At 40.4% G+C, this 14,690-nt stretch overlaps 1 protein-coding gene across 10 annotated transcripts in view; it reads left to right on the forward strand.

The window, feature by feature from the left end:
* The window catches only part of EBF1 (EBF transcription factor 1), a 392,195-nt gene that overhangs the window by 355,747 nt on the left and 21,758 nt on the right, over positions 1-14,690 (forward strand). For all 10 annotated transcript variants that reach the window (XM_038534887.1, XM_038534891.1, XM_038534888.1 and 7 more), the window contains one exon: positions 2,772-2,860. In XM_038534887.1, the coding sequence (XP_038390815.1) occupies positions 2,772-2,860 (89 nt within the window). The remainder of the gene's footprint in view (positions 1-2,771; positions 2,861-14,690) is intronic.

Genomic DNA, 14,690 nt, shown 5'->3' on the forward strand with positions numbered 1-14,690 from the left:
TAATAGCCTTTATCTGATGGACCCTCTCACTGAGAAATCAGTTATTTTTCCCCTAGTCAGTGCAATCAAAGAAATCATCAGGCACCTGTGGATTTAAGACAATGAGCTTTGTCTTGCATTTTTTTGGTGTGTGTTATCTTTGTCGATAGCACTGGACCATGCCATTGTAGTATTCAGTATCTGAATTAAGGGCAGGTTATTATATTTAAAAATATGAGTGTAAAGCAAATCATAAAGGCATGGGAAATAAATTAAAAGCCTTTGTCTTACTATCCAAAATATTTCCCCTCACATGGTATACTTTCCATAGAGTAGATGCTTATTTTCCTTTGAATAATGGGTTTAATATATCTAACTCAATTACTCTTTGTGGCAGCAGAATGACTTCTCCTCAGCTCTTTAGCTATTAGTTCCATATGATATTTGAATTGGTTCTTTTAATTGCAGATAGTAAGTGTTGGTCATTCTGTTGTGCGTTGGCTGGTGGACAGAGAAACACATCCTCCCCATACATGTCAGACATTCATTTAACAACTATGGGTTTCTTGACACAGTAGGAATTAATTCATTATGCAAACAACTGAATGAGCAGATTAACAATTCAAGTTTTATTGGTGGCTTAGAATGAAAAATAAAACCAAGAATTAGAATTTTCAGGATGCTGAATTATGTCTTCAGATATTAAAATGATGCATTTAATTGTCTAAAGCTATTTTTATGGTTAAATATCTTTGATGGTAATTAGTATTATGGGTGGGGGATGGATGTGATATATAACTTAAACCTAGGTGCCCATTCCTGTCCCTTCCATGCATTTCTTGATTAAATACTGTGGATTTTACGAGTAACAGCTTCCCTGCATAAAGAGTTCTATGGCTTTTTCTCTACACGTCTAATTTGAAAAAAGAATTCTTCTCAAGGGTTTAGAAAGTAATTCATAAAATGGGAGGAATAATAAATATTGTGCCTTAACTCATATACTAGTATAGATAGAGAGATTTGGTACACCTGGGTATAATTTTAGTTAATTTCCACAAGAGACAGGTTGAAAGTTTACTGTTTGGAAGCGGGGGAAGGAGGGAGAAGATGGCTAAATCTCATATTTGCAAAAATGATTACATTGTCTTAAATGAAAATGCTACTCTATTAACAACTTCAATAAGCATCACATTTGGGAAAAAATCTTTTCAATAAAAAGTTACCTGAAGTTCACTCCAACTTAAAATATACAAGTGAAGAAAAAGTACTTACTCTGATTTATGTGTCTTTTGGAGGTGTAATTATTGGCTTTTTACTCACCTATGTAAAACAATGTACTTTTGTAAATGGATTTCTGGCCACTTTACGCAGCTTTTTTTTTCCTTACATAAAAAGTAAGCACTGTCAATCAAGGAATTTTAAGGTTTATTTCCTCTTTAGAAATGATTGATAGCCTTTTAGATTTACAAGTTGACAAGTTAAAGGGTTCTATTGGTATAATTATGTACTAAATTCACAGTCTTTCAATTTAAATGTCCTTTTAAAACCACAAGATTATCATACCTGTATTTTGAAAAGTGGGCCAGTCAGTTTGGGTTGGTATACAAATTGCTTCCATTAGCCTTGGGACCTATTTGAATTTAATACAGTTTTTTAAAGTTAGTAGTAGTATGAATCTTACTTTTAAAATTTAGGTTAATGGAAATGCATTTTAAGTAAAGCATGTGGCAACTTGTTTTCTAATGTATAGCTAAATGTCAGAACTACAAAAACTGTCTTTTTACTCTGCATGGGAGAAAATATGTGGTTGAAAACGTTAGTTACACTAAAAGAGAAAAGAAGGAAAAATACCCCCCCACACACCCTCCTATTACTTAGGGGATACAGAGGACGTGGGTAGAGGACAGAGCTGCCATCTTTTCCTGGTCAGATGAGGAAGGCTTGATATTTCATATCTTAGGAAGAAATTTGGAAAATTCTAGACCAGAGTCTACTTTGTATCACATTTAACTCAAGGATGCTTTGAGGAGGGTATAGACAGTATGGGTACAATAAAGCCCATTGTCTCCAAATATTATTACAAGTTTACTCTTCTAGTCTTTTTAAAAATTTTTCTTGGAGACCCAGCTGTTCTAAGCTAGTGCTCTACAGAGGCTTATCTTCTTCCTGAGATAATATTGATGTTGGTGAATGAGTCTGTCATTTTAGATGTGAGGGTGTTGTATCAAGGGCATTTTCAACACCTATCACCTTGCAGGCTCTATCAAAGGGTAGAACACGCTTTCTATGCCAAGAAGATCCTGTCTCCCTGCTCCTGACCACATTCTTGCAGGCTTAATTGCCATGGAGGCCTGAGGTATATCTGCTGAGGTCCACTAGAGATTTTTCAGTGAAGCAAGTCCTTGTTCTCCTGCTGTTTGTAATCTATAGATAACTGCAGACAAGCCCTTGAGTGTTTTGACCTGAGCTTCGAACTAGTGAATCCTAAAACTTCACATCAAATGCCATTTTACTTTCTCATTTTGATTATGTAAGGAATATAGAATTTGGCCAGAACAGCAGAGTTCAGGACCTGCTATTAATGTTCTTTTGAGTGTGTCACTGCCTACCATGGTAAATAGCAGAAGTAGATGGTGGGAATGTTCAGCAAGCGTATTGTGCATCTGATCACCTCATGATCTAATTCAAAAGTACAAATTAAACTTTGGACTTCCAGTTATTTTCATACCATCAGTGTTATGTTCTGTTTTATTTCCTGAAATTATTCTAATCATGTGACTTTTTCATTGCAGCGCTCAACGAACCCACCATCGATTATGGTTTCCAGAGGTTACAGAAGGTCATTCCTCGGCACCCTGGTGACCCTGAGCGTTTGCCAAAGGTCAGGATACTTCTTTTTGGGGTTATGGTCTCTGGACACTTGGATTTAGGGAATTAGCAGAAAACTTTGCCATTGATAAAAATTAGTTCCTAGATAAACAACTCAATGTTTGTGTCCTTTGTGCGTTTGGTACTATAAGGCAAACAATATTAAAGGTAGCAAGCATTTATGTGCCAGGGAGTGTTATACTTACTTTTGCATATATTATGTCATTTCTTCCTTTCAAAAACTCTCTGAGGTTGGTACTACTACCAAGAAAATAATAAAGCAAAGAGAGGTTAAATCATTTGCCCAAGGCCACATAGCATGTGAATTGCTAAACTGAGAATCAAACCTCTATAGCCTGGCTTCAAAGTCCAGGTTATTAATCACTGCATCACACCAACTCTCAAGAGGAAAAAGAACACTGACTTTCTACCTATGAGGATTTATACTTATCCCTGGTGTAGCTAGAGCTCAAAAGAAACATATTGGTAGATGTTGCATCTGGACAAGTAAGACAGAGCCTCTTACCACCAGGGGCATCCTCCTTAGCTGGAAAATAGGGCACAAACATGTGAGAAATCAAACAAAAATTCAAGACAGAGTAATATATGTCATGCAGCAACATGTTGTTAGTTGCCAATACAGAAAGTAGGAAGTTCGCATTTATTGTCTGCTGTTCCATACCTCTTGGCACTGTTGGCAGCATTTCCATCTCTATATCCTTGTATCAGAGAGATCACAGCACATAACTAAATCATAACAGGAAGTAACAGGTACATTTAAAGTACAACTAAAGTTCTGGGAGGACTCAGAGTCTCTACTATATTAACTAACAGTTAAATGCTAAGGAATTTCAAAGTACAGATATAGTGGAACTACCACTCACCATTTACTGACAGTAAAAGGAAGTTGCATTTACTACACAAATGAAAACTATGATAAATTGAATGAGTAGATGAGGGATGCTCTCCTTGCCAGAGTAAGACTGGAGATATGGCATTTCTAGGTCTGTTTCTCTTGTAAAACACTTATGCTCAGCCGACTTCTTTTGGGGATCAGTTTATCATCAAATCCTACCTGTGTGCCTGGTGCCCTGGGGAGCAGAGCCACCTGTCAATACAGGCCTCAGGAGAAAGGTGTCCCCGTAGCTGATGCACAGACGAAAGGAGCCAGTAAGAGAGGAGAGGGACACCCCTGATTAAAGAGAGGAAGACCTGTGACCAGCAAGAGCAGCCCCTCTACCTAGACCTGGGGCAAGAGACACACAGGCTTCAGTTTCAACCTTCAGGTTCCAAGGACCTTCTGCCTGGTGCTGTTTACTTCAGGAAAAACTTACTGAAAGCATTTCACCTTAGGAAAAAATCATATGATGTGTCAGGCCTCCATCTTACACATCCTTCTCTTTCACCCTGCCTTATTCTTGGTAAGCAATGAAATAATCTCATAGTGATAGTGAATGGCAATCTCTTTCTCTAGTGTAGATGTGCCTTGGAGAGATTTATTTTAAGTCCCTCTGCCTAGCAAGAATCTAGCTCCCATGCATTTTCTATGGGACTGTAATTGGTCATTTTATAGCACAATGATGTGATCGATGTGTGTCCACCCAATGGTCAGTGCCATGGGTGTCTCAGTGGTACAAAGAAGGCATGGCCACAATGCCAGATTTCTCTTAATCTTTCCATGTGGGGATGGTCTTCACTTTACATTGGGCATTTGATGTCTCTAGAATCTGCTAAAGGAACTGGAGAGTCAGATTGGTAGGGGTAGAACAGATAGATCAAAGGCACTTACTAGCCATGCAATTGTGGTCAAAATTCTTTTTTTTTCTCCAAAATTCTTTACCTCTTTGTGCCTCAATTTCCTTCTCTATCAAATGGTGATGGAAACATTTTCTACTTTTTCTGATTGTGATCTTAACCACTTATTTAGCACTCAACAGAAGGTAGCTACGATTATTTGCCAGCTGAGTAAGAGAGGCATCCTTGCTTCTGAGGGCTCTTCCATCCAATCTCTGCAGAGCAGGAAATCCTAATCCTGGTGAGCAGTTGAATGTGTGATTTATCTTCGGTGCCTCAGTTTCTCATCTATAAAATGGGGACAATAATCATGCTGACTTCACAGGGATCATGTAAGGATAAAAAGAGGCAATCCTGTGGTCACCCTCTAGCACAGCGCTCTAGCTCGCAGTTGCCTCTCTGTAAATATTTATCAAAAAACCAGAAGATAAATCTGATTTAAAAATTAAGGTCTAAAGAAACCAGGAAATAAGTTTTCTTATTCATAAAGAAATAAGAGAAATAGGAATATAGGGCTGAGTTTTGTGTACTTTTAGACATTTTTATAGTTGCACATCATGTTCAGAAATGTTGAGCAAACAGCACAGGCACGTGTCACTTCATCCCCGGTGGCCTGATGGTGAAATTCCCAGCCCTCTTTTCCCGGGTTTGGGAGGAGTAATCAGGACACAATGGATTTGTGTGTTAAGGAAACACTCGGCAGCCTGCAACCAGCCACTGGACTGTGCAAGGGCTCTGGCCGGAGCCCACCCCAGGAAGCTCGCTGTGTGACTCAGATCAGAGTGCCTGTCCGCCTGGCTCGCAGCATTAAGGTGGAGTGAGAGTTCAAGAGCAGGGTCAGGAAGTGGCGGATGGAGCCAGCTTGAGGTATTCCTGTGGACTTGGGAGATTTATACTCCTGCTGTCCATTGTTAGGAGGATAAAAATGGGCTCCACCTTTCTTAGAATCATGGTCAGTGTTTGTCAAACAGGAGTGTTTCAGTGAGCCATGGACCACACACCTTAAAAAACAAACTGCACTTTATTAAACCCATGTGTTTGTGAATAGACAAAGCTAGATTCATACAACCACCCACATATTCTGTCAAATGAAACTGCTCCAAAGACCAAGCAGACAGCTTTCCATAATAATATGCCTTTGTATACCGGCTGGTGCTTTTTCAAAGAACTTGTACATGCTTTGTTTTATTGGAGCCCGTCTTAGGAAAAAGTTGGGAAAGCAGACATCATTCCCATTTACCAAATGAGAAAATGGGAGCAAGCTGAATCCTTCTCCATAAATCATTTTGTCCCTGAAATCACCATTAGTGATAGTGGCCGTATGCACAGATCTAAAATACCATAATTATCCTCAGCCCAGGTGTCTTTGGGTTTCCTTTTTCATGTGCACAGGGAGAGGGGTGGGTTAAAATTTTAAATGGAAACATTCTGTCCTGTTTCATACAGACTTTCTTCCCTCTCTGGATCCTGGCAGGAGGGTGAGGAACATGTGACCGACTTTGGGGTGAAGGTTGACTTCGCATATAGTGTAGAGGTGAGGGGATGGGGATCGTGGTCAGTCAGAGTCTTTGAGACTCTGGCATGCGTAATGCAATGCAGAAACACAGAACGAGGAGTTGTCTCCATTTTGAAGGCCAGAGGTGTCTCCAGCCCCTCTCAGTTTACCAGTTGTCTTCCTGAGTGGTCAGCGAGCATTGGCACAAAGGCGGGGAGAGTTGGTGAGACTCACCGGCACCCCATGTGTCCGCAGTGAGTCCCAGGGAGCAGGCTGCCTGACTTCACACCAATAGTGCCCCTGGCACTGCTTTATCTAGGTATTCGGAGAGTACAGAGGCCTAGAGAGTGAGCCCTGAGTTCAGACATGGAGTTTGAAAACCAGATCCACTGCTCTGTGCAGTGACTCAGCCTCTCCAGCCTCTGTTTCTCCTTCTTCTTGCCGTGGCCCTGCAGTGTTGCTGTTGGGCGTTAGTGAGATCATTTATGCAAGGAGGCCCCTCTGGGGTCCAGCATGACTTCCGACTCCAGTCCCTGCAAGGTGGGTGCTCCCTGTTCCACAGGAGTCAGGGTTCCAGAGGGCTGGTGACTTGCAGTGACTTCACAGCCAGCTCAGGGGGAAACCAAAAGGTGAGGCCTCAGGCTTGATGACCTCACTGGTACTGCGGCGCCATGGTCCCACTTTTCCTTCAGATCTGGAAACCCGAATCATTCTGTCTTGAGGTGACAGCTCCTCCCCCCCCACCCCTTGCCTCCACCTCACTCCTACCCTACTTAAACTCTTGCCAGCTTTCTCTCATCCCCCTACTGAGAGGGGTTGGCTTGGGGACCTCCATGGGGCAAACTTTTTTTTTTTTTTTTTTCTGCAAGAGCCAATCCCTCTTTTAGAGAAAAAAAATAAAGCAGTTTGAGAAAAGTAACAAAGGCGGCATTTGTGTATTTTGCTTTATGGAGCTGAAAATATCTGGTAAATTGATCCAGTGGGAGTAATAAATACACATTACTTTATCTTGTTCTTCATGTCCTATACCCCTGAGCCTTGATAGAACAACACCACTTAATAGACTTAAAAAAAGAGTAATTACACTCATTGGTTGTGTGATTTTTCAGCCCTCCCAGCCCTGCCTGACCTTCTAATTTAGCTCACCGTGTCTAACTAATGCATTTATATTCATCTTTTATGAAGCATGTATAGTACAGAATTGACTTCAGAGCCTTTTTCAAGCTGTCCTCCCAGGTCTCCAATCTGGCTAGTAGAAAGGAGAGTGGGAGCCATCGGAGAGTGGGAGCCATCCATCTCTATACGTTCACATGTATAGATAACGCATTTGCATGGCTCCCGGCATTTTTTTTATCCTTTATGAAACATAATAAAAAGTATTTATTACATTTTTACTTTAAAGCTTTTATACATTCTAGCATTATTTACAGCTAAACATGCAGGCAAAAGATGCGAGTGTTTTTAAAATGATTACTGTTAATGTTTCTGCTTGTCAGAAGTGCTTAAATTTTCCTGCACTTTGTCTAAAAACTTAGTACTGTTGCCTTTTAAGAACAACACATTTAAAAGATCTTGCAAGTCAGATTTGCAAACACTGCTGACAGTTTGTGATGAATGATATTGCAAAATTTGCAAGATGTTTGTCATTTTGCACAGCCGACATATTAAGGAGCGGATTAAGAAATGCGAAGCCCCTATGGAAAACAACCATCCCAAACAAAACCCAAAACCAACCTCAAGCAAACCTTGAACCCAGAGAGCACACACACCAGAATCTCTCACCCGGGTTTTCCCTCCCAACTTCCCACTCAGCCAGTGGAACCCAATTGTTCTCAGTGCATTTTCTCTCACCATATGGTCTCCTCATTACCATACACTAAGAGTCCATATGGGAAACTTGTGAAATGAACTGTATTCATTTTAACTGCCAGATGAGCAGCCTTTTGCTTTGCAAGCTTAGCTTAAGTCATCTGCTGTCTTCATGTTGTTATGGCAACACGGCACCAATAAAAAATTCTAATCTACTGTAAGTGATCACAGTATTTTAAGTGCTTGCCTATAACTGCCCCCAAAGGGGAGGGGGGAAGGAGGGTTATATTCTTCCAAGGAGCAAAGGGTTGTTCTTCATTCCAGCAGGTGTCAGTAAAGAAGCCAGTGAGGTGGGGAGAGCTGCCGGGGTGGCTGTAAAGTAGACCTGGATCATAAGGGGTGTGAATTGCTGAGGAATGGATGGTTCCAAGGATAGACTATAGATACCCTTTGGGAGGGTCTAGGGAAAAAACAAAACAAAACAAAACCTCAAATGTCAAAAAACAGTTCTTCCAGCAGACCTGTTAACTCTGCTGGAGCTATGCAGCCTGCCACAGATAAAATTCAAAATTCTAGACTACACAGACAGCAGATCTTTTATGGAAGCTTCTCCTTCATTGGCATGTGAAAAAATCTCATCGTCCATGAGTCTGCTCTTCCTGTACATGGGAATTAGTCATTTCCAACACCATGCTAATTAAGAGTACCTTGAAGTAATGGAAACAGGCAGCAACATCCTTAAATATAAATCATTTTCACCTCCGCAGGCCACATGATATGTTGCATCTCTGTCGCTCTATCTGTATTGAAAGTGAATGTTTATAGTCTCAGTTCATCAGTTCACATTAGCCTCATGCTGAATATTTAAACACAGAACAATTTGAACACACCATGAAGGAAGACAGTGACTGCACTTTCATTTGGAACAGCAAGGCCTCATCTAATAATAATTTAGTAAATCAGCCATTTAGTGGCTCAGTTGTGCATTGCATTGTGCCAAATATTATTCAGTTCAACTGTACACTTGCAGAATTGAAATTCAGACTCTAGTCACAGGCACTGTTTTTGCTCAATGGAGAGACAAGACCCAAAATCACCCTCCCTAAAGAGCGTTCGTGTTTAGTGATTTATCATAAATACAGTGCTGGGGCAAAATATAACTGGAGTCGGCTGTATACAATGCATTCTAATTATGCTTTTATTGTTTTAGTCTTTATGCAAAGACTATCCATGATTCAAAACCTGCAGTTGCATCAGTGAAAATACAAATAAGAAATCTTTGCATAACCACATTGCCTGTTAGCAGAAAGGGGGATGAGTAAGGGTTTCAGAAAAGGGTAAAGAAAAACCTTTCATCTTTATCTCCCACACTGTGCCACTGGCCACCCTCTCACCTTGGGCATTCATTTATTTTTGTCATTTGAGGAAACTCTATTAGCATTATATTCAGGAACCCAAATGACTCTACTCAAACAAAAATACGGAAACAAAAGCAAATCATATGGTATATTGAACTTTTAGAAAAAGCACACTTGGGTTTGAACACAAGAAACACTTTGTCTCTGCATTCTCTTGTCAAAAGAGAAGACTGCACTCTGGAATGCAGCCCCTTTTCCTCTTCTCTCCCCTCTATCTGCCAGAAACCTTATAGGCAAATTCCACAGCCTATTTTGATAATGTGCTCGATTTAGAGGCTTGGTGTGCCCTCTACTTATGCTTCTTGTATCAGGGGAGTTTAGCCTCTTTTTGTGCACCCCTGTGATTGAATGTAGAATCGTGTGTGGGGGTTAGGAGGATGCATTTTTGAGGGGAGGAAAATTGTGGCTTCATTTTAAAAAGCCCATGATCCTCACAAGAACTATGATTTTCCCTTCGACTTATTTTTGGTCAATTACTCTGCTGATCATTATTGTATCAGGCCCATTTTAGAGATGAGGACATCAAGGCTCAGAGAGGCCAAGTAATCTACTCAAGCTTATGCAGCCAGTAAATGCAGGCTGTCTGCCTCATCAGACTTCCTCACTGTTAATCTGTTCAGAATCTTTCAGTGTCTTGTAAATAGGACTGTATCTCAAATAGCACTCAAGGTGCATACTGCACATGGACTCTAAGAATGCAAATAATTTGCCAAAGTTTTCTGGAAAACAAGTGAAGGTTATCAATATTAGGGCTTGCTATTGCTCAGTAAAGCACTAACTATATGTCCACTGAGCCAGATGCTGGCATTAACTCTGCTTTACAGATGAAGAAACAGAGGCACTCATTTACAATGGTAGCAAGTGCCGGAGCAGGTATTTGAGCCAGCTATATTGAACCCCAGAGCAAGGATCCCTAAGCACTGCCTCCTAGAATTAAGAAAAAAGAATTTTAAGGAAAAAAGGCCATTTTGCAATCCAATCCTAAAAAATTCCTCAAGCTTGGCCAGGGCTGGATGGGGAAAGGTATGGGGGGATGCAGTGGAGGAAGAGGGAAATGGTAGCATGGACTGAAGTTCGCTCCAAAAAGGCTGAGCCAAGCAAAAGTGGCAGCTGGCAGTGTGAATTAAAAACATGCACATATAAACATGGGAGATAATTCTTTTTCTCTTTGGAGCAGATTCATTGTCATCGGGACATGTAATATCAGCTGAATTCTGGAACCTCTTTCGAGTTCTTTAGCACTGAGCTCTCGAGGAGGGTGACCACGTTTATCCTACTTGACATCACACCCTGTGGACTGGGGCATTGAATGTAATCACTGCTTAGTTCAGGGAGAAGTCACAGGAGGAACAAGGGGCTACTCATGGCTATTTCCCCACCATCCAAAATCCTCCTCTTGGACTGAATTCTTAGAAACAGAGACACTAGGAGGTAGGTCTTCAGCCTTAAGTTACACTTCAATTAAGCATCAGAGTAATAAGAACAGCCCCAGCAGTCTCGAGGCAGTGGATTTTAATTGCAGTTATACTCAGGACCATCTGTAAAGCTTTGGGAATTTACAGATATCGTTCATCTGGAGGTGCGTATCATAACTGATGATGTTCAACAATTTAAGAAGCAAAGCAAACTATATTTTTGCCTCCCTTTGATAATCCTTAAAGTACAACAGAGTTCCAGCATGCACATATCACTTACTCAAGTTTAACTATACATACTTGTCCCAAAATATAAATATACATGTACATTTGTATACACACACACCAAACACCTAGACATAGATGGAGACGTACACATACACAGGTATGGCAGTAAATTTCTATGTTTACTCAGTGGTCCTTTTACTTTCAGGCCAGATATTTATTCTGCTTTGCCCTAGGGAAAAGGAAGCCACAATCCAAAGACAAAGAGAAACAGAAGTAGTTAATTTTCGGCTTTTGTATTTCTAAGAGCCCAGGCCTTGGCGACTTAAAAGATTTTCAAGGGTAATTTTGACTGTAGGCAGTTTTTGTTTCATGTGCTGACTTTACAACCTACCCCTGAAAAAGGCACCTCTGTCCATAGCCTTCTCTTTAAGCAGAGACTTTTATCCTGATCAGAAAGTCGATTTCCAAGGCCACTCAGCAGGACCTAACCCAGAGCGTCGGTCTTAAACCAGTACAATGAATTGGAATAAGAAGAGCCGGCCAGAGGTTACCAAGTTCAGCTCTGTACCTCCAAGCAGGTCATATTCACAAGGGTGCAGACACCATTTTTCACTGTATTTGTGGCGGGAAGCACCCCAGGCTCCCATTCACCAATTACCATGACACCATTTAGAAGAGAATGCCAGGAGACCAAAAAGAGGGAGGAAAGCCATTGTCATAACTCTTCTCAGGAATACCTGGTTTCACAATTTATACTTAACTGCTGACACTTGAAAAGTCGAACATTTTGGTAAAATGAATCAAGCTGTAATGTTTCTTTTATGAGATCCCCTTGCAGGAGGGAAGGGAGGTTTGGCACCTTGTGGAGACCAACCTTAGTTATCCATCATAGTAGTCAGCTGTCCTAGCCAGCTTCTCAGAGGTCACACGATCGAACCGACAGCTCTTACAACTATATTATTGCTTACGGAACAGGAATTGGGGCACCAGATAAAAATTACCTGGTCTAATAGGCAGCGAACAATTTTCACTCAATAAAATTATAAGCCAAATCATTCATTTCATAACACTCTGGCTAATTTATTTGTTGACCTTTTATTATCCATAGCTCTTCAGTGGTATTAACTGCAACTCAGACAAAATCTCTTGTTCATTTCACTTTCATTGATTTTTTTTTCCATTGAGGCAATAACGGCTGCTTGAAAACAGCCTTTTGCTTTCCACTGTAAAAGTCAATCATGTAAGTTAGTATGTCTTACGTTGATACAGCTGCCTTAGCTTACAACCTACTTTAATTTCATGTGATTCAGAAGCCTTCTATACCATGTTTGCAACAAAGGCACAGCTTTCTGGTGTGCCTCTAGCCACGTGGCCTGATGGTACATAATAATATGTTTGAGAAGAAAGAGAGGGCTCTCATCTAATCTGAACATAAAATCAACTTTAAAATTAGAGGAGGCTCAGAAGTCCCCCCACATTTTCTTTAGACTGGACTAGAATGCCTCCAATGCCTCTTGTATTAATAGCAGTAGACCCTTTGGATCATTTAATTCCTTTGTTCTGGAAATTTCTGCAGATTTTAATTGTGGCTTGACTTTTATTTTTCTTTAAAGGCTATGGACAGTGAGTGTGTGCTAAAACATTCAGTAAGCTTCAGCTAAAGCTTCTTATATAATAAAATACTATGAAGTCTTTAGAATGCAAGGTTGTAAAATATAATCGTTACACATTTGGCATTTTATGCCTCCCTAGAAATAACCACTTGCTACCTACACCTCATGTATGCTCCTCCTTTCCATTTCAATTTACTCTAAAGTGGTCCTTAGCCATAATGAGAATGCCCCTTTCAACAGAAACATGTTTAATTACATCCATGCTAAATGTAAGTGACTCCTCTCAGTCATAGGGCTTCTGAGTAAAGAGCGCTTCAAATGTGACACTAAAGGTTCCTAATGATCTGCGGTCAGTTCTCTTTCAAGAATTCATATTACCAGAAAAATGAAGAATTTGAGGAATGTCTCAGAGGACTGGAAACTAAAGAGCACTCAAGTATTATTTTGGTTTGTTTTACTCCTTCCCTCCAGCCCTCATTATATGACTTTTTATAATGCAGAGTCCGCCATTGTAGAATTTTCCATTTGGCTGAATAAACATGAAGGACTTCGGGATGTAAAACCATCTTCCACATATATCGCCTCTTGATACAACTAGTATTTATTGTTTTGTATGTCTAGCTCTGCGGGAAATGGGCTGCAAGGAACTTCCAATTAGGTTTTCAGCTTTCAGGTGTTCTGATCAGCCATGTCACCCAGACTTTCAGAAGGAAGCAGGGAAAGAGCTAGAACTCAGAGGCTAGTGAGCTGGGTATGCTGTTCAAAATCTGGACCCTTTGATAAACTCTGGAGCGAGGAGGCACATGAAATTCATGCTGATTCCATTGATGGGTGCTTATCTCTTCCAAACCAGGAGTGATCGTACCACTCCACTTCATTTAATGTTGCTGATATTCGGGCCCATTGCCTCTTGAATCCCCTGATAGAGCAAAGCAGATTGGTGATAGATGGGTATCAGGCAAATGTGCAGTGACAGAAAGTTATTGTTCTTTCTCAGAAACCACCCAAGTCAACTTGAAGTTGCAGTTTAGCCTCTGTTTTCTTCTATATCCTGCAAAACACTTCCCGCCTGAGCGAGCATAAAGCCAAGCAAAGATTGTCCTCCTAAATTGCTGAAGTATCCTTGGGCTTTAATTTTATGGGGGGGGGGGTTCCCAGAGATTCAAATCTGATGCAGAAATTTAAAATTAATGTTGGGTTGGTAAAGGGGCATTCCTCTGGCTTTATGAGTTGCTCTGAAAGAAGGAAAGTTCAGTTCATATCCTCTGCTCATTTTGGTTTGAATCACTCAAAACACTGAACTAGGTTTATAAATGGACTCCAAATTGGACAGTTAGACAATCTAGAAGGCTAGAGATGACCAGTGAATATGAGCTTATTGCCTACACATTTGAGGGCAGACACTGAAAGAGAAGATTCACGTGGAAGGGGAAAAGTCCCCAGAGATTCTACTGTCATGAACCCAAAGGAAAGATGAATTACCCATATCTGCATATCAGACATTATATGCCTGGCTCCCAAGACTGTACAAATACCTAAGTATTTCTAAGGGTCTAAGAGTACAGTTAATAAAAAGCTGATGTACATCAGGACCAACCTCATGTTGCTAGCAGCCTATAACTTGAGATAATGTCTGTACCCAACATGATTCATTATATTAATCACAAAATTAAAATGTAAGCACAAGCCAGCAGGACTAAAAGAGCAAATTCATAAAAGAAAAAAAGGTGGCATAAAAAACCCCCACAGTGAGCAAGACTTGACCTTGGGGAATTTATATATTGGATTAAAAGGTCTGGAGCCAAATGGAACACCAAATTTAAGTCTTCTGCTTTTATAAACCAGGACAAATATATGCCTTTGTCATTTCATCATATAAATCAAGCATGTACTTTTAAAAATCAGAAACCATCTTAGAATAAACTTTTCAATGAAAATTTCTCAAGGCCTGTGCTTTTCTGGACATTGTGCTAGGGGCTTAGAGAAGTGATCAAATATTCATGGCCTCAAAGGGCCTACAGTCTTTACAGAGAGTGAAGACTTACATAGTTAAAGTCAGAGCAAAATGATC

Source organism: Canis lupus, chromosome 4, assembly GCF_011100685.1.
Source record: "Canis lupus familiaris isolate Mischka breed German Shepherd chromosome 4, alternate assembly UU_Cfam_GSD_1.0, whole genome shotgun sequence".
In the NCBI taxonomy this organism is placed as follows: domain Eukaryota; kingdom Metazoa; phylum Chordata; class Mammalia; order Carnivora; family Canidae; genus Canis; species Canis lupus.